The following is a 21,843-nucleotide window of genomic DNA, read 5'->3' as shown; positions in this document are numbered from 1 at the left end:
AATGTTTGTCAAGTAAATACAAGGATAGGCTGGGTAACCCTCCCCTTCTACAAAGCTGGCAACTGGTAAGCTCCACCAACATCCAAGTCTGGGGGGCCGCTGTTTCCTACTGCAAGGTTTTTTCTGTCCCACCGGGTAAAGTACTCAGAGTATCAGCGACGTCGACTGGCTTTATCCAGGTCCCCAGGCTGCCCATCATCGGATCACTGCGTGGGCGAGACACACGCCTTCCTCCAGCTCTGGTTCTTTGGCTCCTAAAGCTCCGCCTGGGCCGCTGTCCCGCACCCCGCCCACCAGTCTGGAAACGCCCCTAGGGGCGGGGTCCAGAACCGCGCACGCGCAGTACCACCGCATCGCGCCTGCGCAGTGGCGGCGCTGAGGGAGGCGGGGGATTGGTATGAGAGCTAGTGTGTGAGGGGAGGGAGGTGTCCCGGCCGAGCGTGGTACTACGGCGGGCGCCGGCCGGAGGGGGCGGGGGGATGCGCCGCGGCGGCGGCGCGGGCGCTGGGCTGGGGCTTGGCCGCGCCAGAGCAGCGGATCCCGGTGTCGCCGCGGCAGCTGCGCGGGTGTCGCGCCGGGTCGGAAGACGCCGTACCACTGCGCTCCCCCACTTTTTTTTTTTTTTTTTAAATAACCGGAACCAATGAACGCGGCGGGGTGCCGAGCTCCGCGGGCCGCCGGTGAAGGGAGCGGGCTAGCACCCGGCGGGAGTCTGCTTCCGAGGCGACGGGGCCCCGGACAGCTGGCGGCGAGCGAGTGCCCGGCGGCTCCTGTGAGCGCTCCTCTCGCCGCGGCACCCGGCCGGGCCTTGGGACGCCCTTCCCGACGGCGCTGGGCAGCAATGCTGCTCTTCGGGCTGTTGGTGGCCGGCGTGGCGGACGGATGCGACCTGGTGCCCCGGCACCTCCGCGGGCGGCGCGCGTCGGGATCGGCCGGAGCGGCTGCGTCTCCTTCGGCTGCGGCTGCGGGCGAGCGCCAGGCGCTGCTGACAGGTGAGGCCGGCGCGGCGACGAGCAGGCTTGGCGGGACTCCCGGCAGGACCCCATCTCCGAGGGGGCGCCTCGCGGTTGCCTTGGCGCCGGTCGTCGCACTTCGGACGCCTTCCTAGTCCACCGACTGGCGCCTCCACTGTGGCTTCTTCGCCTTTTAGTGGGCTCCTGCGAGCTTCCCAGCTGAGCAATGCAGTGGTTTCTCTTTCGTGTTGCCGATGGGGCCATTGGGGTCTGTAGGGGACTGGGCTCATTTCCCCTCTTCCCAAAGCAGCCGGATAAAGTAGGCGGCAGCAGCAGCCGTAGCAGCAATGCGGTATGGAGTTGGCCTCTGCTGCCTTTGCAAAGGCAGCTGGCAGCTTCTTACCGATTGAGAGCCCGGCGAGCGCCCTGTCCCAGGGGAAGCTGCTGAAGAGATTCTTTGAGAGCCTCAGCACCTAGTGGCACTGGTGGTTCCGTGTTAGTATGAAGAAGCGTCAAAGTCTGGTGTGTTTTTGTGGGGGTACGAGGCCGTTTTAAGGGATGGGAAGTATATGCTGTTTGAGAGCATCACTGGGTGACAACGGGTGCAGAAAGCGCAGCAGGTAACCAGAAACACACCTAAAATTTACCAAGTGCAGGATATTTGTGACGTGGATTTGTGCAGCATAGTTCTGATGGAGTGCACCAGTATCTTTTCAAACACAGAACGTTCTAGCACTTACTGAAAACTTGCAAATACGTTTGGTAAGATTAAGTAGAAAATTGTATGCTTTTAAAGCCTTCATTGTCTTATATAACTGATCTGGTGTGGCTTAAGCAATGATGTAAAGGTCTTGAAATGATTTCCTGGGGCAAAGTGGTGGAGCTAGAGTAACTTATTTTTCTTCCTGCTGTGTTTATTTTTAAGGTAGATCTCCAGGTTTTCTGGAAGAATAGCATTAAAGAGAAACGAGGTGATTCACTGTTAATTTAACTGCAGTGGTAGCCCAACAGGCGTCTAGTAGTCACTAACAGCTGCTCTGGGAAGTGTTCAGGAGTCTTCAGAGATCTAAGCAGCTTTCCTCTAGAGTTCTGTGACAGGCTATTTCCTGTTGCAGAGAGAAGGATGTTGGTAAGCATTGTCAGGCACGTTGGAAGTCGGAGGGTATAGAACATAATGGTCAGCTTACTTGAGGTACTCAAAAAACTTACCAAATCCTGTTCAGTTGAAACAGGCAAGTCATCACTGACTGCCTTGGATAAAGGATTCTGGAATGATCTTTAGGGACATAGTACTGTATGGAGGGGTATATTGGATGGTTTCATGCTCAAATAGTTATTTTCTATCAAAAATACGGCAAGCGTAGAAGAAGGGAACAGTGATAAACTGGTTAAGTAGGAGGGTAGGTTGAGGGCTTATTGTCTCCCTTAGGAGTGGAAAAGAATTACTTTGGCTTCTAAGAGGTATAGTAGTGTAGGGTTTTTTTTTTGTTTGTTTGTTTGTTTTGGTAGAAATGTTTGATTAGTAGACAATTACGTAATGCCTTAACAAACGTGATTGGCAGAAAGGCGTGATTTAGAACTTGGTGTTTATTGACTATTCTCACAAGTATGTTATACTGAGAACATCAAGAAATAAGCGCAGATGGAATTTTAATAAGCTGTAACCCTTTTAATTTTCTCTGTAGTTATTTATGGCACAGTTGAAAAGACAGGGTGATTCTTAGTGGGAAAAGTCATCACACAAAGTGAAGTTGTGCTGCAGTGCTTTTAAGTAAAGTTGCTGAAATGTTGGCCTCAGAATTATTTCTGTTCATCTCAAGTTTTTTCCCCTTATGTTCGAATAGTAATTTTACAAAGTTAAACATTTCCACTTAAAGTTTCAGATTATAATACTGCACAGTATCTAAGTTGAGTAATAGAATTTTAATAAGTTTATGAAAATACAGTCAGTAGGGCTGGTGTTTAGGGAAATGTAGATTGAAAAATCACTGGTGAAATTAGAATATGTTGAAAATTGCTTTGAGTTGTACGACCTCTGAAGGGCCCATTTTCATTTAATAGTTTTTGTGAGTAATTTTCTTTTATGGTTCCATTTGTTTTATTTGTTAAACCTGGGACATAAATGGATGGTGACACCTCACACTTGAGGGAGTGGAGCCTCAGACAAACCCTGTTACATTCCAGACTGTGTTAATGGCTGGATAGAGACATGAGCATAGAGAGAGCTACATTTTATGTGGATTTTGAAATTTGAAAACTTGTGAAAGAACCGGGAGACAGTATTTCTCGGTGCTTCCCTGTGAAAGTGGTTGTTTCATTGTTGGCACGTTTAATAGTTTCGTAAATTGACAGCCACCCCGCTCTCTGTTTTCCTCTCCAGATTAGTATTTTTAATACTTAGCCGTTAGGAACTTCTGAGGAATTTGCCTCAGTCTAGAGCACACCTTTTCACTGAAGCTTACCTCCCAAGGGTTTTATGTTGGTGTATTTTAAAAATAAATTGTCTTTAAGTCTGGCTTGTTCTTAGTTTTGAACAAAAAAAGTATTCTTGCAGAGATAGGCAATGATACCATCAAAATCAATAGGTCCATTGTCTTAAATGTTTTAGTAATGTAAAACCAGTATTACATAGTAAAACATTTAAATTGTATGTGTGTGTATATGCATGTATATATTTTTAGTTAAAAAAGTAATTCCCATGATTGAAACCTAATTCAGATTAAGGATTGATGACTGGAAGCAGACAGATTATATTCTAAATCAGCACTTTTTTGTTTAACATATACAGCATCAATGGATTGACACAGTGGGGAATGGTTGAGCTCAGCAAAATATTGAAATAATGGTTTCTGAGAAATCATGGAAGGGCAAAAAGTACGCAAGCTCTCTCTCTGCCTCATTCTCTGTCTCTGAATGTGTGTGTGTGTGTGTGTGTGTGTGTGTGTGTGTGTAGAAAGCTCAGTGCTCAGTTTGGGAAAATATGTAGAGTAACGGAATAGTATTTTTTTTTTTTTACACATATGCAGACAGCTAATTGTTTCAGATTTTTTACGCAACCAATATTAGCTTTAAAATACTCTATAATTTTAATCAATTAGAATAACATTCTTTAGTGCTTATATAACTATTTTATCACTTCATCTATTTGATATATTATAGGAGTATGATATGAAAAATTTTAGGTGTGTCTTTTAGATGTATTAAAATCTCAACAAAACCCACTATTCTTAGTTCAAAGTGTACTACCATTTTGAAGGGCTACTTTATCCAGAAGTGTTAAAAACGCTTACGCTGTGGGGCTTTGACTAATTTAGCTGGGAATTTTTCAGATTATCTTTGGAAAAATATTAATCCAATCCTTTAATTGTCCCTTGTCTCGCATTCCTAGGACTTATCCCGTAGACACTGCCTTGTGAATGTTATTTTTGAGTGGTTGGCTGGGGTGTGCTGTACACATGCCGCCTTGAGTCATGCCTGTGCTGCTGCTTACATTGTGACAGCAGACTGTTTTCCAGAATCTTCTTTTGATGCCTTCCTGCTGTTCTGTTTCCTTTGGCTGTTGCTGCATTTATGTTGAATAGTCAGCCACAGAACTAAAGAACCTGCTTCTGTCTATTTGAGCTTCATCTATTCTGCATGTTTAACATTATCTGTAAGTTTGTTTAGAAACAGCCCATTTCTTGCTAGTCTTTATAAGACTTTCAGGAGTCCCACGGGTCGCTGTTGATGATCTTATAGCCCAGGAGAACTCAGAAGTGCCAATTGGAAATGAGGGATTAAGATTTAGCGGTCTTTGAAACAAAAAGGATAAACGTAGAGATGATTTGCTGATGGTTTAATTTGTGTTTGGATTAATGCTAATGTTTTTAGGTCAATTCAGACTTATAAGTAACTACCAACCATTTTGGATATTGGGTAGTCATTTTAATATGAGGTGAATACTTTCAGAATTATGCTTGCAGTTCTGTATTTATGCATATAGTAATGAAATTATACAGTGACTGAATGAATGTTAAAATAGCAACTAGTAATAATTAACAAATCACCTTTGATGTTCATTAGTTTGGACCAAGTTAGGAACTAACTAGGTGGTTATTTTTAATTTGATAAGTTTTATCAACCAAGCAATTATTAGATACATTGCAGAGATAGCAAACTAGGAATGTGAACAAAGAAGAGTCTGCCTGTGGGGAACTCAGACTTGCACAGGCCGGGAGTAACAGTTACATTAACTAAACTCTTACTAGGTTCCATACTGTGCTAACTGCTTCCCATGAATCCATGTTTTTAGGAGGTTAACCCTGGCAAGCAATACTTTCATAGAAGACATGAGAAAATGGAAGCCTTATGATCTCAGGCTCTTACCCAAGATTTCATGTTATGTGTTGAACTGGGTTTCTTTGATTACAAAGCTTTGCTTTTTTTCAGCTTACATGTTGTATATGCTTATACATATGAACAAGGTGACCCCAAGGTTGGTTAGCATAATGGAGTGCAAACTTTGGGGGAAGAAGGAAGCTTTTGTAGAATTTGAGGTAGGCCTTGGTATGTATACTTCAAATAGAGGTAAATGAAAGTCTTCCAGGAGAGGCAAATATAAGAATAAGGAGGAAGGTAATTGTTTTCAGAGGTATGCCTAGTGTGTGTGTAGAGAAAATCAGCATCTAAAATTGGATTTCTCAGCCCATGTGCTAAGTAATATGGAAAAGTTTCGTAAAAATTTCTTGACACATTGATTTTGCTGGTTAACTAGGAAAACAAAATGAAAAATTTATAATTGAAAACACATAAAATGCTGTGTGTACATACTGTGCAGAATGTAAATTTACTTCAGTGTTTAGGGCAAATCAGAAGACATTTTGAATAACTTGAGAGTTTTGTTTATAAACTCTGAGTCGTCTCTTCTGTCATTAAGAGGGAGAGGAGCTGTGATATTTGAGCATCAGAATGACCTGTGTTTGAGAAAGGCAGTCTGGGTGGGTGGAAGTAAGCAGATGAAGGTGGGAAGGAGGCAGTTAGCAAGCAATAAGGAGGAGAAGACTTGAAGGCTTAAGTTGTTCAGTGGCTCTGAAAGCCAGTTTTAGAAAGTTGGTTCTTTCGTGGGTTAGACAGGAGCCTGGCTGCTATCTTTTAATCTCACTTAGAATGACTTAGATTAGTACAAGCCTTTAAAACTCCCAGAAGAAACATGGCATCTTTTTTTCTCTCTTCAAGTATGCCTATTTATTACTTCAAAATTAATACTTGTATGATTTAGCTTCTATGATGATTAACAAAGTAATTAACAAGAAAATACCACAACCCTGAACCAAAACCCTGATAGCTAAAGGTAACATATTATGTTTATATAAATCTTTTCATTCTATGTTTCAGTCTGCATGTTTCTTCTGTATTAAAGAGTGACTGTCCAGATTGAGCTTATACCGTGTATTAGCATGTTCTCTCCTGTCTGGAGATATCCAGTGTCCTCTGTGAGCAATAGTCTTTAAGTACTGGCCCATTATTTGTTTCAAAAACACCCATTGAATTTCCTGTGTGAGGTTCAAGCCTGGTTTTAGATGATGATCTCTAACACCAAATTTGCTGTCTTCGTCCTGATTTCAGGATCTGTAGGATGTGTGTGTGTGTGTGTGTGTGTGTGTGTGTGTGTCACACACACAGACACAGGTGCAGTCTTTCTTGACACTTTCTAGTCTGACTTCCAGTAAACGTTTCCATTGACTGGTTTCTTTGTTGCTGATTTTAAGGATGGTTCTCTCCTAAATCTCAGTTCTCAATATTGTGTTCTTCAAGCTGAACATTTCCTCCTCAGAGAACTTCATTACTAGGAAAGTTCTACTGGGGTAGGGAACCCCAGGCCAATGATTGATTTAACTTTTGGCTTTATTTCATTTGGCCTTTGCAGTGCAGCTGCACAGCCATCATGGCCACTATCCTCAGAATACTTTTCTTCCAGCTAGGCTTTGTCAATCATGTAATTTTCAGAGAACTAACTTAGATTACAGGGAAAGGGGGGGGGTGGAGAATGTTAATAGTGAGGATTGAGTGTTCTTAAAACAGTGGTAATCACCTCTCCCCAGTCCAGCTTTTCCCATAGGCCCAGGGAACCTCCAAGCCTGACAAGAAGTTTACTGGGATGGGCCTTCTCTGAGTGCTACTTGCACATGAGCTGGTCTCTGTGTGCGCTGCAGGTCTTGCATGTGAGCTGGTGTTTATGTGCACTGCAGATCTTGCACATGAACTGGTCTCTGTGTGCGCTGCAGGTCTTGCATGTGAGCTGGTCTTTATGTGCATTGCAGATCTTGCATGTGAGCTGGTCTCTGTGTGCACTGCAGATCTTGCACATGAGCTGGTCTTTATGTGCGCTGCAGATCTTGCATGTGCGCTAGTCTTTATGTGTGTTGCACATCTTGGCCTCTGTGCAACTGTTTAGCCTCCAGTTATTTTCGCTTTCTCTGCCTCTCTCTGATCTTCTTGAACTTCCCATTATGTAAATGAAACACTTCAGAAACTTTTACTGAGTTAAGTGCTGGGTTTTTAGTTTAAAAATTTCTTGCAGTGTATCTCCTATTTACATGATTTCTGAGTATTAAACAATCTCATTAAAGAATCTTTGGAGTAAGGACGGTCAATGATTTGTGTTTGTCAAGTGATTTTCAGTGCTTGAATTTTGTTCTTTCTTTGACAGGGTCTTTTTGCAGCTTAATTGAGTCTTTTTTCATTAGGCTAGTCTTGGGGTCCAGATGCTCTCCTAATCCTCCTGCTTTTACCTCCCAAGTGGGGTTACAGGCATGTGGCACAACTGCCCCCCCCTTTTGTTAAGTTTCATCTGCTAGTCAACATATTTTACACTTTGCAGACCCATGTTTTCCTTCCTCCACTGTTTCTCTTTCCCTTTAAAACCACCCGATGCTGGGTCCCAAGATGATCTTGACCCACCCCTTTACTATTATTCTCTACCAGTAAACAGCTGACCTTTTCCATTAAAGGAGTGTGTTCTCACTTGTGTCATCTCTGAGGTCTTCTGCTTTGCCACATGTATTCATTGTATTAATCCTTGCTACTTTCTTCTTGGTTCTAATTAAAATTTATATATATATTTAAATTGCAGTGATAGATGCCTTATGTAATTTGCATTTGTGAATTTGTTGTCTGATGTGCATTCAGGCCATAAGTTTGTGAGGATAGGTCTGAGGAAGAAATAAGGGAGATTAAAGGGAAAAGCCAGATGGATGTGTGCATATAATTTTAAACACTATTTAACTACTGTTGTGTGGTAGCCATGACTTGAGGAACTAGTTACATAAAGATGCTGTGGTTTGCTTTAAAAAAATTATTGTAGGAACAATAAACCAGAAACTTGCCCAGGAATTTTTTACACAATATAAGAAGTGTTAATTTTGTAGTTTACCTGTTTACATCGCTATGCTTACCAGAAATACATTTTAGCGATATCTGTGCTTTCATGTTCTTTTTCAGCATTTTTCAGAGCAGCCAAGATGTAGAAACAACTTAAAACTTCATCTGTTGATGAAGAATGGGTAAAGAAGATATGACATATGTGCATATATACATAGACAGTGGGGTTTGTTCAGCCATTGAAGGAACAATTCTGCTATTTGTGGAAGTAATCATGAACCTGGAAAGCATTCTGGTAAATAAAACAATCCAGACACAGAAAGGCAAATACTCCATGGTCTCTAAAAATGTCAACCATAGTAGAATGGAGGTTACTAAATCACTTGAGATTTCATGAGTAGTCTCATTTCATACCAGAACTGAAGGTACAGATGTGAGATAATTGATCCATTGACCAGCCTGATTACCCTTAGCAAACCGAGTAGTGCACCTAAAAGAGCCATGAATCCTTCGGTTGTCAAGCGTACCTCATTAAAGTTTAAAAGAGTGTAGTATTTAATAGGATTATTTTTATTTTTTGTTGCTGTACATTTCCACCCCAATTTCGGCAGCTGGGATGTAGCCAGGATCTTGCCAGTGCTAGGCGAGCTCATTACCAAGGAGCTATACTTGCAGCCCCTTCAGGAATAAGATGCGATGTAAGCAAACACAAACTTCAGTGGTTTACCAGGCATCAGGTTTCAGTGAGAAGTTTTGCCTTTCAAGATCAGGAAGATACCCTGCCCTGAAGTCTGTTAGAGCTGTACCTACTTAAAGACTGATGATACAGTGTGATAAAGGTATGAGGAGATGCTGTTTCCTGAGTTAAGTAGATGTTTTGTTTCTTAGAGTGGAACAGAGCATGTGAGTTGGGTGAATAGGAGAGGGTAGGTAGTTTGAGAGGAGGAAGCTCAGAAGGGATACATTGGCTCATGAGAATGCAAGACGTGACTGTATGGCAAATATCCTGATGACTGACAGTCAGTGCTGAGCCTGCGGACAGTGTACCAACATTCACATTTAGATGTGGAGCTCAGATTTTTGGCAGCAGTTTTGCAAGTCTTATCTCATTTAACACTCACAGAATCCTTACTGAGCATAGTAAATGTTACATATAATGGGAATCTAGCTACCTTGAAATCTTCCAGTACCAAGTATAATTGAAGTTAAATCAGGGAATGAGGCTGGAGAAACAACAGAATTAGATATTCTAAGTAGTGCAAAAGAAGGTCTTTATTGTCCACTGGCCTATGCATTATATCTTCATTTTATTAATAATCAGAATTTTTTTTGTGAAGTATTCTGAAGTTTAAAAGGTTTAAAAACCCAGTGATATATCTGCAATGTGCTGTAAAAAGTCAGTGTCCTCAGAAGATGGGAGTTTCTGTTTGGGTTTTGTTTTTGTGAATATTCTTATGGGATGGAATGTGGTTTTAAGAATGATAGTTTTATATGGGGTATCAGTTTGTTCTCCTTTTGTAGAATGTGATTTGTCTGTAGACCATAGCCTGTTTTTATAAGTTTGAATCACAGTCTGATAGTGATTATAATTATAGGTATGGGACTTAACTTGTTGGTGACTAAATTTTCATTTATTTAGAATATATGAAGAACAAATGGGTTATTGATCAGCAAAAAGTGTTTAACGTAGTGCCTGGCAAGTGTATGTATTCAGTTGTTAATGCTGTTTCGCCTTTTGTCTATAGATGCAGATGCAGGATCATTGTAGAAATGTGCCGAAGTGTTAGCAATGTGCTTTTTGTTATTTTTATGTATCTACCTGTGCAGTCCTGGGAGAAGACACCTGGCCTTGCATGCTACTACTCTACTGCATTCCCAGCCCTTTTGTGGCATTAAAAATAAATAAATATGAGGCTGGGATAATAGCTCAGTCTATAAGGAAGTTACTTGCAAGCAGGCGTTCCATCATCGGAACTGGTGTAAATCTATTGTTGTGGCATGTACTTGTAATCCCAGCACTGGGAGGGAGAGACTGGTGAGGATCCCCAGGGTAGCTGGCCTACCAGCCTAGGCTACTTAGTAAGCACTAGTTCATTGAAAGACACTATCTCAAAAAAGTAGGTAGACAGAGCCTGTGGTTTAACCTCTGACTTACAGGCATGTACACCTGAGTGTACACACACACACACACACACACACACACACACACGGAGGGATGGAGGGAAGGAGGGAGGGAGGCGATGGAGGGGGGGGGAAAGAGGGAGAGGGGAGGTAGGGGGGAGGGAGGGCGGGGGGGGAGGTAGGGGAGGAGGGAAGGAGGGAGAGAGGAAAAATGACAGTATCATTGAAGACACTTCTGTGATCTAAATAACCAGATCATTAATGGTCTGGGACTGCCAGAGCCTGGGTAGTGTTAAGGAATTCACAATTACAGCATAGATCAGGGAGGAGCTTTTGGCAGATAGTAGCTGGGAGGGATTACATTTTTCATTGGGGTGACTACTTGTAGGATGCCCTGTGAGAATGCGGGCCACACTAATTGGATGCTGTGGGATATTAAAAATAACTATAGTGAAAGCATGAAGTTGGGAGAAGTCTGGGGGAAGCTAGAGAAGATGATTGTATACATGTGTGAAATTATCAAAAATGTTACAAGATTACAGAAAAGTGAAACTAATTATAGCTAGGGAAATCACAAGGTACTGGAATATTTTCTAAGAAATTAGTTGACTCTTTTGCTAAGTTATTTTGTATCTATTTTATTTTATTGTTTGTGGTGCTAGACCTTGCACAGGGTAAACATCTACTCCACCACTGAGCTACTCCCCCAGTTTATCTTTGTCGTTTAATCTAACCAAAAGACTTTCCAGTATTTTGTAGTTGGAAGGAATGTCAGCAACAAAACCTTTAATTTCTGAGCTTAGAAGTTTATTATAGAAAATTTAAAAAATAGGGAAAATAAACTAAAAAACACATTCATTTTAACCACTGGTAGTTGCTCTAAAGGCAATTTTTTTTAACACTTAAAATGTGTATTTTTGTATGTATTTAGTAATAACCTCAGAGAATGATTTAGAAAAAAAATTTTTTGGAGTTGGAGATTGATCCCCAGGGCCTTCCCAGACTATGCGTGTCCTCAGGAGTGATTTTAAGTGTGAAATCAGTGAGTACTTGCTGTCAGATATATTATAGGCTTATGGAAGTGTTGGGAGTACTGATGAATAAGATTGTAAGGCTCATGTGCTCTGAGAACTTACATTACTATTTAAATTGGGAAGATAATTATGAGATGTACCTGTTAAGAGTAAAAAAGAATACATGAAATAGAAAATAATGTGGCTGAGATGTTATGGTGGACACCTGTTACTTTAGGTGAGTGTGCTAAGCGTCTAAGAAATTCATATTAAGAACATTTATATATACCCCCTCCCCACATGTTTGTGGTTGTTTCCTCTCACCTCCAATTGTAGGGATTGAACTGAGTTGACAGTCTTGGTAGCATGCAATCTTACTGGTTGGATAGTTATATTTTTAGTACAATATATTTGCATTTATTTTTTTAATATTTTTTGGTGTGTGTGCGTGTTTGCACTTGTCAGCTGCCCAGTGAGGGAATGACACACAAGCTCTTTGTAGTTTGTGCTCTTAGATGCTGATTTGCCTTTACAGCTCTCTGAAGATCATATGTATTCATTTTGTTTTGTTTCGTTTTGATTTTTAGAGACAGGTTCTAACAATGTAACTCTGGCCGTCCTGTAACTCACTTAATAGACCAGGCTGGCTTCAAACTCATGGCGACTCCCTAGATCTGGAATACAGGGCTTAAAGACCTGTACCACTATGCATGGTTTAAGGTCTTTTTGTTTGTTTTTTCAAGACAGGGTCTCACTATTAACTCTGTAAACTCTGTAAAGCAGGTTGGCCTCAAACTCACAGAGATCCACCTGCCTCTGCAACTCGAGTGCTGGGATGAGTTGAGCACCACCAAGTCTCCTAAGGTCATATTGTTAGTGATAGTAGTTGAAGGGCAAGTTGGCGGGAGTGGGAGAGAGTATTCCACAGGGAGGTAATGATAGAGATTAGACATCCCAAGGTGAGGAAGGATGTGAATTACGTGATTTAAATGTCTCATAGGTTGGAGAGATGGTTTAGTCAGTAAAGAGCACACATGTAAAAGCTGGGCATGGAATCATGTTGTGATTCAGGTCTGTGGAGGTGGAGACAGGCATCATTGTAGTTCATTGACCAGCTAGACTAGCTGAATCCATGGATGGGCTCCTGGTTCAGTGAGAGACCCTGTCTCAAAAAATAAGGTAGAAAAGCAATCAAGGAAGGCACCAGTGTCAGCCTCTGGACTCCATATGTCAGGGCGCACAGCATAGCCTCAACTCCATGGGCATGTACGTCTGCATGTGCACCTCTCCCTCCCTCCCTCCCTCCTAGTGTGTGTATGTGTGAAAGAGAGAGAGCATGGGCATGTACATATTTCTGCATGTGCACTCACTCTCTCTCTTTTGTGTGTGTGTGTGTGTGTGTGTGTGTGTGTGTGTGTGAGAGAGAGAGAGAGAGAGAGAGAGAGAGAGAGAGAGAGAGAGACAGAGAGAGAGACAGAGAGAGAGAGACAGAGAGAGAGACAGAGAGAGAGAGAGAGAACTGTCTGCTGTCTGCTTTCAGCATATTTAGAGGGGGAAGATCAGCATGAGATCTGGCTGCTGCAGAGAGTAGGGCCAGATGGTACAGAACCTTCTAGATCTTTCCCTGTGTTGAGCTTTTTCAGAGGATAATGGGAAGGATGAAGCATTTTAAGGAGGGAAATGAAAAGATAGGACTCATTTTTGTTGTTGTCTGGCCTGCATAATTTTTTCAGGCCATGATAGAAAATAATAAAATAAAACTGTTTTTAAGTGTATGTTTTTAGTACTGTTAGATCTTTTAAAATTATTGATTATTACAACTATTTTTGTCCTATAAAACTGAAACTATAGCTGTTAATTCTGTTTCTCCAACTGCTGGTAATTGCCATTTAAATTTTTCGTTTCTGTGAATTTGATTACTTAAGGTACTTGATACAAGTAGAATCCTACAGTATCTGCCAACTTGTTACTAACTTACTTGTTACTTGGCTGAATGTTTTCAAGGTTTAGTTGTACTATAACATGGATAACAGAATTTGAAGGCAGACACTTTATTTTATATGCAGACCCCGTTTTCCTCCCTCCTCCTCCTCCTCCCTCCCTCCCTCCCTCCCTCCCTCCTCCCTCCCTCCATGGACATCTTTTACCTGGTGTAAGTAATGTTGACAACATGACTGTACTGGTTTCTCTTGACACCCTGCTTTCAGTTCTTTTTGCTAGTTATCTAGAAGTGGGATTGCTGGATATATATTTTCATTTTTGATGCTCTTCATGCTAATCCATAAGTGGTAGCACCGTTTTACAACCTGACTGTGACAGGTGTGCAGGGTTTGATTTTTTGCGTGATTTGAGATCTGTTGGAATGCTGCTGTTTGGAATGCTGGTAGGAAGAATGGTCACAGGGAGATTGTCTAGGCAGGTGGATACTCTGTCCCTTTGAGAGTGGTGGTAGACTTAGAGAAGAGGCACTGTTTAGATCGTCTGGAGTTAGGATTGGTTTGGCTTGTGTATGGATTGGGACATTGCTGTGGCAGTAACAGAGGAACTAAAGAGCTCTTAGAGTGTGCTGCTTAAAATGCCCGAAGACTCGTGGGGTGCTCATCATGCTGGCACAACATTTTCCTAGGAGACCCTGGCATATTTCTTCTTAGGCCTCATCGGTCAGGCCTGGGTTCTCACCGAAGGGAATTAGATACCTTGTTCAGGACAGACATTCACCCTCCTCCAGCTGGGAGGACGGGCTCACTTGAGCAGCATAGTGTTGCCTCCTATGAGAACAAAGTGGAGATTCTTTGAGGGAATGACACAGACATAATTCACTTTATGAGCTTAGGAAAAGTATTGTGACTGTTTTGGGGTGGGTGGGCTACTATTTAAAGTATCTTAGCTACCTTGAAGGGTTTTGTTGTGAAGATTATATAAAAGAGTGTAAAGTTATCAAGGAATGCTCAGTAAACATCATTTTTTTTTTATTAACTTGAATATTTCTTATATACATTTCGAGTGTTATTCCCTTTCCCGGTTTCCAGGCAAACATCCCCCTCCTCCTCCCCTTCCTTATGGGTGTTCCCCTCCCCCCCCTCCCCCCATTGCCGCCCTCCCCCCAACAGTCTAGTTCACTGGGGGTTCAGTCTTAGCAGGACCCAGGGCTTCCCCTTCCACTGGTGCTCTTACTAGGATATTCAATGCTACCTACGAGGTCAGAGTCCAGGGTCAGTCCATGTACAGTCTTTAGGTAGTGGCTTAGTCCCTGGAAGCTCTGGTTGCTTGGCATTGTTGTACATATGGAGTCTCGAGCCCCTTCAAGCTCTTCCAGTTCTTTCTCTGATTCCTTCAACGGGGGTCCTATTCTCAGTTCAATGGTTTGCTGCTGGCATTCGCCTCTGTATTTGCTGTATTCTGGCTGTGTCTCTCAGGAGAGATCTACATCCGGCTCCTGTCGGTCTGCACTTCTTTGCTTCATCCATCTTGTCTAATTGGGTGGCTGTATATGTATGGGCCACATGTGGGGCAGGCTCTGAATGGGTGTTCCTTCAGTCTCTGTTTTAATCTTTGCCTCTCTCTTCCCGCCAAAGGGTATTCTTGTTCCCCTTTTAAAGAAGGAGTGAAGCATTCACATTTTGATCATCCGTCTTGAGTTTCATTTGTTCTAGGCATCTAGGGTAATTCAAGCATTTGGGCTAATAGCCACTTATCAGTGAGTGCATACCATGTATGTCTTTCTGTGATTGGGTTAGCTCACTCAGGATGATATTTTCCAGTTCCAACCATTTGCCTATGAATTTCATAAAGTCGTTGTTTTTGATAGCTGAGTAATATTCCATTGTGTAGATGTACCACATTTTCTGTATCCATTCCTCTGTTGAAGGGCATCTGGGTTCTTTCCAGCTTCTGGCTATTATAAATAAGGCTGTGATGAACATAGTGGAGCACGTGTCTTTTTTATATGTTGGGGCATCTTTTGGGTATATGCCCAAGAGAGGTATAGCTGGATCCTCAGGCAGTTCAATGTCCAATTTTCTGAGGAACCTCCAGACTGATTTCCAGAATGGTTGTACCAGTCTGCAACCCCACCAACAATGGAGGAGTGTTCCTCTTTCTCCGCATCCTCGCTAGCATTTGCTGTCACCTGAAGTAAACATCATTTTTTTACTTGACTCTTTCCGCTTCAACCATATTATGGTTTGTGTGTGTGTGTGTGTGTGAGAGAGAGAGAGAGAGAGAGAGAGAGAGAGAGAGAGAGCCCTTATTTCTTTGTTTAATACGGTTGTCTAAACAATCTAACGCAATCAAACATGAACGCTGTCTTTTTTTTTTTTTAAAGATTTACTTATTTTTATTTTATGTGTCTTGCGTGTTTTGCCTGCATGTGTGTCTGCATTATGTGTGCCTGGTGCCTGCAGAGGTCAGAAGTGGGAGTCTGACCTGATGAACTGCAGTTACAGATGGTTGTCACCTACAGTTAATGCTAAGAAGCCCTGCAATGCTGAGTCCTCCGCAAGTCCCCTTCCTTCCTCAGCTCTTTTCCTCTCCTTTCCCACCATATTTGTTCTAAACTCAGTCATTTGGACTAGATGAGCCAGTAATCTTGGAATTGACACAGTTTTCCATTACATGTCTTATTCGTTTAATTTTTCCAGATGTCGCTAGTTAGATCTAAACTTGGTGTGTGAGGTTCATAGTGGAGAAAAATTGTTGGAACTGCATATCTTGAGTATGCTTCTAGAAAACTGAACTCCTTTTTTTTCTCCTTCATTCTTTTGCTTTATGTTCCTTTTATCTCAGATTTCCTCTTTCTCAAAGTTTGTTCTAAATATTGTCATTCAGTTGGTGATTATTTATCAAAAATATTCAGTGTTCAGTGCACTGGTTTGACAGATACAGTAGTGGACAGCGTTTGATGTGGATCCGATTTATCCATGTGTTTCTGTTGTAAAGTCTTCCAAGTTCTCCTGGTGAGTGAGATGTGGCTCCTTGCCGTCTCAGGTATCTACAAAAGTTGTCCCATAACTTATACATACTTAACAATCTGAAGGTTTGTTTCTGGAGTCTGTTGTGGCTCTTGATACCTTTAATCTATATCATGATTAATGGTTTATCTGTTTTTTGGACACAGGGTTCAGTTTTTAGAAAACAGGTAGTCTGGAATGTAGTGTGATTTAATTACTGGTATCTGCTCTTACTTAATCTGTCTTTCATGGTACATGAAAGCTCTGGTGTGACTTTGAGGGAGAACTTTGAGGAAGGGCTGTGTAACTCGTCTTTATGGTGATTGCTAGCTGCTAGTAGGGAAATGTTATAAGATCGACTTTCAGTTTTCACTTATATAAACTGAGTGGCAATGACTAATGTATTACTCATTTGTCTTAAGTCAGGAACTTGGATAATCTCCTACCTCTTTATAAGAGTCTAGGGTAATTCCATTGAGGTGATTATTTAAAAGCCTGGAGTTTTATTCAGCTTGTAGTGTTACAGACTTTAAAAAAAAATTGTTAAATGGTGGTTAAGGTGCTGGGGAGATGGCTCATCAGTTAAGAGCATTTAGGCTCTCACGGAGTACCCAGGGTTAGATTCCCAGCATCCGTGTCAGGTTGCCACAAATGCCTATAGCTCCATTTCCAAGGGATTTGATGCCCTCTGGCCTCCTCAGGAACATATAAGCACCAAGTGCTCATAAACTTACCCAGGAACACACACATGCACATAAAAATCAAAGAATATAATAGCACTTATGTAACCTATAAAAACTGCTAGTTAATGTGAGTTTAAGAGTTATAAGCTCACTGTTAGGCATCAACTATAAAGTTACATTTTTGAGAGTGTTCTGTGTGATAGCTTTTAAGTTTAGAAGAGTAGTGGAAAGCTAATGTCATAGTCGTTCTCATGGTTTCATCTTTAATATTTTGAGTACTGTCGTCAGAACAAATTAGCACTTTGCTCATTTATGATTGCTAGTGATCTCAGGATCCAGTGTCAAACTCCTTTAACTGAAGCCAAGCAGCATATTGCTTTTTATTTAGTGATAGTTTTTACTTATTTATAACATCAACTATATAAGTCAACAATGATTACCTCTTGAATTTTGTAAAAAGCATATACATGTGCTTTACATTAGGATCAACTTTAAGGTCCTACATAACCAGAACCAGATCCCTGATCTATAAACTTTGACGCTTAGATCGTTCGCTATGTACTGTGCTATATTTATTTGAGATGGGATCTTGCTGGGTTGTCTAGGTTGTCCTTAGACTCCTGGGCTCAGATGATCCCCTGCCTGTACATCCTGGGTGGCTGAGACTTTAGATGATGTGCCAGTCACTGTACTGGCTGCTGCAATGTAGTTATTTATTTTTGAGACAGGACCTCTCTGTGGAGTCCGGGCTGGTGGCTCCTTTACCGTCTGCTGCTGAGTGCTGAGGTAGCAACTGTATACCACCAAGTCTGTGTGTAAGGACGCATTTAAAATCTCACAGAAGCATGCGGAGGAGCTGGCCCCTTCAATTGTATACATGCGGATATTCGTGTTTATATACTTATAAAATCATCTGGAAGTGTCTGTAGTATACTAAAAGTTTGGCTTTACATTTTAAGTCTTTTAAAGTTGGTTTTAGGTAGGTAGCTGGTGGTTATGAGAGATTAATCATCACCTATTCTGAATGTTAAACTTCTGAAAAGCAGGATTATTTTTCTTCATGGCCTAAATTAGAAAAGGCATAAAATAGATATTAAAGTTATCCTAGGATATCTAATTTATAATATGACAGTTTGAAAGTGGATTCTCTTCAGGAAATAGCAGATAAGAAGTCTGCATTCAGTCTATCTCCAAGTTCTAGGTAAATAGCAGCTGGTTTTACTTAAAATTCCAAATTAGTATGGTTAGGGATAGTCTCTTCCTAGTCATAATGAAGAAACTTATTGTAACAAAGTTTGAAATTAAATAACCAAGATTTTTTTGGGGGTAAGTAGGCCTCAGAGTGAGGACATACAAACTACAGGGCCTCTCATTTTTGTATTTGTTAAATGAAAACACCGTTATAAAGAATAATTTGCATGTTATTAATTTGTAATTTAGAAGAGTTAATTTTCATTTACTATCCTTTGTTGGTTGTTTGTTTCAAGACAGGGTTTCTCTGTGTAGTCCTGGCTGTTTTGGAACTTACTCTGTAGACCAAGCTGACTTTGAACCATCTGCCTCTGCCTCCCGAGTTCTGGCATTAAGGGAGTGTGCCACCACTGCCTGGTTTATTATCCTTCTATAACAAAGATGTGTTCAGAAATGCTATATTGTGTCCTATTAGAAATGAGTAAAAATCATTTAAGTTTTTTAAGTGTACATATTAGATGGTATGTTCACTAAATAATATATTATGCTACCACTCAGTATCTGATCTATTGAAAGGTTAGGAAACTTTTTTCTTACTTGGTGTTGTTGATTCCTACTTCTTAGGCCGAGCCTTTGGTATGGCTGTTATTTTGACTGAAAAAATATTAAATATTAAATAAATTTGGGTAAATTTATTTAATATATCTTTAAATATCCTTGCTGGAATGGCTGATATGGTAGCTGTTTACTGAACATAAAATATTGGTTGAGTTAGAATGCTTCCTATTGGGATCTTTTTTTCGGGTGACATGTATATTGGTCATTCTGACTTTATCTTATTTATACACTGAGTAATCTGGATTGAACCCAGAGCCGGGCACGAGCATTTCCTTACTCTGTTGTGTCCCTAGCCATAGATTGCACTTCAGTCTTAGTTGATTCCACTCTGCTTCACTCCTATGGGTCTTTAGATCCTATTTCTCCCCATTCTCACATAAATGCTGATATTAGTGGGAATGGCTACAAAATACAGGGTTTCATAAACTAGAATTGTCATTCCCTAGGATATGCTGAATTTATGTATAGTAATTGTTTCATACAACTCATAACTATCTGCTTTTCCTTAATGTATTTTCTAAACAGTTTTTGGTCAAAGCAATGTTGTCTGAGTATCTACTGCTCAAGTAATGAAGTCTGAGTATTTACGTTAGTAGCACATGGAAGGAAACCTCATTTGTGTTGCTTTGACTTTTTAAGAATCAAGAATATATTTTCACAAGATTTCCTTTTGTATACTTCCCTATAATATATCTTTAATATGACCTTAGTGTAGTTCGGGTCTTAAATGCCCCCTCAAAGGCTCATGTATTACAGTGTTGGTGCTCAGCCTGTGATATGATAGGTAGGTGGTGGGATCTTTCTGGGGTTAGATTGGTGAAGGGAAACCAGGTCCTTGGGGCATGCTTTTTAAGGGGACTAAGATTCTGATTCTTGGCTTGCTGATGATCATGAGGTTGTCATCACTGTCTCACTGTGCGTTCCCTGCCAGGATATGCCATCCCTTCATAGACCCAAAAGCAACTAGGCACAGTGACACCAGACTGGACCCTCTGTAATGCCGAGCTGAAACAAACCTCCCCCTTAGAGCGTTGATTATCTCAGGTATCTTGTTACCTAATGGGAAGAACGGACTGTGGTGTGCAATATGAACGAATGTCGTAACTCAACTGTTCACCTAGGAATTGTGAACTTTCCTAGATCTGTGCTCGCTACTTTTGGAAAAGCTTAACCTACTTTTTCAGGTAATCTTGTTCTTGTTGGTATTCTTCTAAGTATTTGCTATGTTATTTTATATTGTCTCATAGTTGTGGGCCACAGACATTTCCTCCTTTTGATACTTCATTGTTCTTTTTGTGTGAATGATTTCTACCAAAATATCTCAAGTTCACTGATAGTCATGTAGCGGAAATACTCTATCTTTGAAACCATAATATTCTTTTTTAAATTTTAGTATTATTATATGGCTTGTGGTTTCTATGTCTTCGTTAAAACCCCCATCTGTGTATGGATTCTAATATTAGAAGTTTCCACTGATCTGTTAACATTTAAATTGTAGTCGTTTTAGCATTTGGTGTGCTAGTGCAAACATTTGGGTTGTCTTTCTGTTTGGTTTTGTTGTTTGTTTTGTATGTTGAAAATGGCCTATTTTCTTGCGTTCCTTTTATGCTTCCCACGTTTTGGGATTAAATGATAAGGTGAGAGAGTTACCACTGTGTGGAAATGGCTTTCTGATAGGTTAGGTCAGCTTGTCTTTAGTTAATGTCATGCAGCTTTCTTGTTACTGTTACTACTTCCTGTGCACTACTCTGTGGCTCCTTGCTGTGTTTTGATGCTCTGTGTGGCCTAGCATCTTCCTGCTGTGTCAGCAATGCTACATTGCACAGGGCTTCCCACTGTGTGGTGGGAGTGGAGGAGTTTTTCAGTTTCCTCACTGATGTTCAGTTTTAGGTAAGGCTCTGAATCCATTCCCCCAGTTATACTATGCAAGACTTCACAGTGTAGTTGAGGGTCATGAAGGATGACTAGCTTTTATAGACTTCTTTTCTATACATGCCTATAATTGATTTCCTTAATTAACTTTTTATATGATACATTCACTTGCTAGCTTTCTTCTACATTTTCCTGTTACTCATTCATTCATTCATTCATTCATTTGCTCACTCATTCATGATAATAAATTTTTAACACTGCAAATCATATTGAGCTATACTTCACTGATCTCTGCTATTTTAAATTAGCAGTATTAATTATATATATATATATTTTACTGTGCTGTTTATGCAATTTATCCTTGTATTCCCAACTTTGGGCATATGTTATACATTTTTGTATATGTGTAAATTTGACTTCTGTATTATTAAAATATTGACCTTTTTACAAGAATTACATGTGTACCTAAAAATGTTCATTCAATGAAGAGATGTCTTTTTTGTACTTCTGTATGAAAGATGAAATTTCCTGGAATCTTGGCTCTGGCTCCTATTGTGCTGAGCTGTCCTTGTCTTATGAAAAGGCTCAACCTAGTCATTGTGACATTTAGTGGTATACTAATTTGTGTTTATATTCTTTGGTTTTTGACTTTTTTAATAAATATAAATGTTTGCTTATAACTATTGCATCTGTACAACTCCTGTAGTATACTTGCTGCTTATGCTTGTAAAAGATAAGTATATTGTTGAAAGTAGCCTATGGGCTGTTCTCTCTCTCTCCCTCTCTCCCTCCCTCCTTCCCTCCCTTCCTCCCTCCCTCCCTCCCTCCAGGGGTATCTGTATGTAGCTCAGGCTGGCCTCTAATGTCTTAACTTCTCAAGTGTTAGGTTTACAGGTGTGCTCCATAACAGGGCCTATCATGCCATAAATCTATGTCTTGAAAATAACTTTTAAAAAATATTTTTCCTAGGGTTAAGTTTATGAGATTATAATCTTTGAATATTTTAGACTAGGGGTTTGATCTTTTGATTTCCATCATTTAAGAGCAGAAAGGGGCTCTTGGGTAAGGAAGAGGGTTGTCAGGA

The 21,843-nt window shown here is 40.8% G+C and overlaps 1 protein-coding gene across 1 annotated transcript in view; it reads left to right on the top strand.

Moving 5' to 3' along the window:
• The first annotated feature begins 427 nt into the window (after window positions 1–427).
• Stim2 (stromal interaction molecule 2) overlaps window positions 428–21,843 on the top strand; it is a 136,224-nt gene continuing 114,808 nt past the window's right edge. Inside the window, exon 1 of the mRNA XM_032917169.1 lies at window positions 428–992. Coding sequence (XP_032773060.1) covers window positions 644–992 — 349 coding nt within the window. The 5' untranslated portion in view covers window positions 428–643. The remainder of the gene's footprint in view (window positions 993–21,843) is intronic.

Source organism: Rattus rattus, chromosome 11 (genome assembly GCF_011064425.1).
Source record: "Rattus rattus isolate New Zealand chromosome 11, Rrattus_CSIRO_v1, whole genome shotgun sequence".
Taxonomy (NCBI): domain Eukaryota; kingdom Metazoa; phylum Chordata; class Mammalia; order Rodentia; family Muridae; genus Rattus; species Rattus rattus.
Note: the sequence above shows the minus strand (reverse complement) of the source record. Positions and strands in the feature narration are given on the sequence as shown.